The sequence below is a fragment of the Chaetura pelagica genome, unplaced genomic scaffold (assembly GCF_000747805.2).
Source record: "Chaetura pelagica isolate M959 unplaced genomic scaffold, ChaPel_1.0 scaffold111, whole genome shotgun sequence".
NCBI lineage: Eukaryota > Metazoa > Chordata > Aves > Apodiformes > Apodidae > Chaetura > Chaetura pelagica.
Window position 1 is genome coordinate 2,133,176 of NW_009952153.1, and position 1,872 is coordinate 2,135,047.

At 48.6% G+C, this 1,872-nt stretch overlaps 1 protein-coding gene across 1 annotated transcript in view; it reads right to left on the reverse strand.

Annotated features, from left to right (window-relative positions):
- CCT4 (chaperonin containing TCP1, subunit 4 (delta)) overlaps window positions 1–1,183 on the reverse strand; it is an 8,026-nt gene extending 6,843 nt beyond the window's left edge. Inside the window, exons 1-2 of the mRNA XM_010007154.1 lie at window positions 1,129–1,183; window positions 338–390 (exon numbers count right to left, since the gene is read on the reverse strand). Coding sequence (XP_010005456.1) covers window positions 338–390; window positions 1,129–1,183 — 108 coding nt within the window. The remainder of the gene's footprint in view (window positions 1–337; window positions 391–1,128) is intronic.
- Between the last annotated feature and the right edge of the window lie 689 nt (window positions 1,184–1,872).

Consider the following 1,872-nt stretch of genomic DNA (forward strand, 5'->3'; position numbering starts at 1 on the left):
AACAAACCAAACCCTTACCATTTTGGCTGCAGGGTGCAGAACCTGCATTTGTTTCAGAATAGTAGCACCATCATTAGTGATTGTCACATCTCCTTTAGCATCCTGGATCTGAGAAGGAAGAGCAAAAACACAGTTCTGATAAGTAACTATGAACCTTTAATTTAATTTATTGCTCAATGTAAAATACTTTTCCTGACAACATTATTTCTCAAACTGAGAGGTACATTTAGTTCCTATTTTCCCCTAAAAGCAAAAGATGGCATCCCATAGGAAAGATGTTGACTTTACAGTATCTCCAGTAAGTGTAATGTTTTAAAAATTAAAGTGCAAGGTTTACCATTTTATCCATTCCCTTTGGTCCAAGGCTTGTTCTAATGGCATCGGCAACAGCTACGGAGAGAAGAAACAAACAGGTCTGCCAGTTGACCCAAAGAACTACAACCAGTCACTCCATCATTCTAAATATTTCTTCTGAAAACAAAGCATCACTCAGAATTAAGCAGTTCCCAGATATTCTGCAAGCACTAAAACAAGAGGTCACTGGGGTTGGAAAAGACCTTCAAGGCCATTAAGCCCAAGCACTAACCCAGCACTGCCACCAAAACCGTGCCCCTTAGCACCACATCTACGTGTCTGTTTTAAACACCTCCAGGCATGGTGACTCTCCCACTTCCCTGAGCAACCCGTCCCAGGGCCTGAGAACCCTCTCAATGAAGGCATTTTTCCTAATATGCAATCTAAACCTCCCCTGGTGCAACTTAAGGTCATTTCCTCCCTTGTTTCTTGGGAGAAGAGACCGACCCCCCCTCGCTCCAGCCCCTTCCAGGCAGCTGCAGAGAGCGAGGCCTCCCGCCTCGGGCTCCTTTTCTCCAGACCAAATCATTCTAACAGCCGAATGATATAAAACGTTGCAACATCAGGACTGTCTTTTTAAACAATTAACACCCGATCACTTGATTCCAGCCATTTTAAAACGGAGTAAGACCACGCAAGTATTGTATGACAAGGAACCCAGCCCAGGCCTGTGTCAAGGGACAAACACCGCACCCCCCAACCCCCCCTGCCCCCCGCATCTCTGGGAGCTTCCTGCCGTCACACAGTTGATGTTCTCCACAGGCTGTGGCTCACCTCGAAATGGGAGCTGATCTGCAGGAGAGTGTGTGCCCACACCTCTGCCAGGCATCTGTCCTGGAGGGGTAGTCCAGCAGAGCCTTAGTGCTCTTCTGGGCCCAGTTTTCCTTCTCCAGATGGTTATGGAGGGGAGAATGAAGGTAGCTGCTGCTTGCCAGGCCAGGCTAGGAACCAGAGGCAGGAGACGGGTCTCCCTGCACTTGAAGACCCAAGAGTTTAATCACATTCTGGTTCTCTATTAGTCCTGATCCTGGGTTGCACCTTTTCCATTCAGCTGATGCCTGAGCCTGTTGTTGTTTTGTGATTGTTTTGGGTGGGTTTTTTTGGCTTTTTGGGATTGTGTTGGGTTGGGTTTTTTTGGCTTTTCCCCTTTTTCCCCCTCACCTCATGACAAAAGACTTTGCCACCTGCCTCTGGCAGGAGCTCACTGAGCAGGGCGCACGGCTCAGCGAATACACAAGTGTGGGCTTGGATCCTGGTCCCCTCTGCCAGGCCAGAGATGAATGCCAAACGTGGAAGGAGAAGAGTGTGTTCCCTTCCTTCCTTGCTGCTGCCTCTGAGGGTTGTTTTTCTTAGCCCAAGGAGGTGTGAGAATGGCCTCTGGGGGTAGAGCTTCCTTCTGCTGCTCTTCCGCCTCGCCAAGGTTGAGTTCTTTCTCATCCAGCAGCAGATGAGTTCTCTTCTCATTCCCACATCTCAGCTGCTGACCAGAATGCTGGGGAAGGGGTAACCATTTTACCC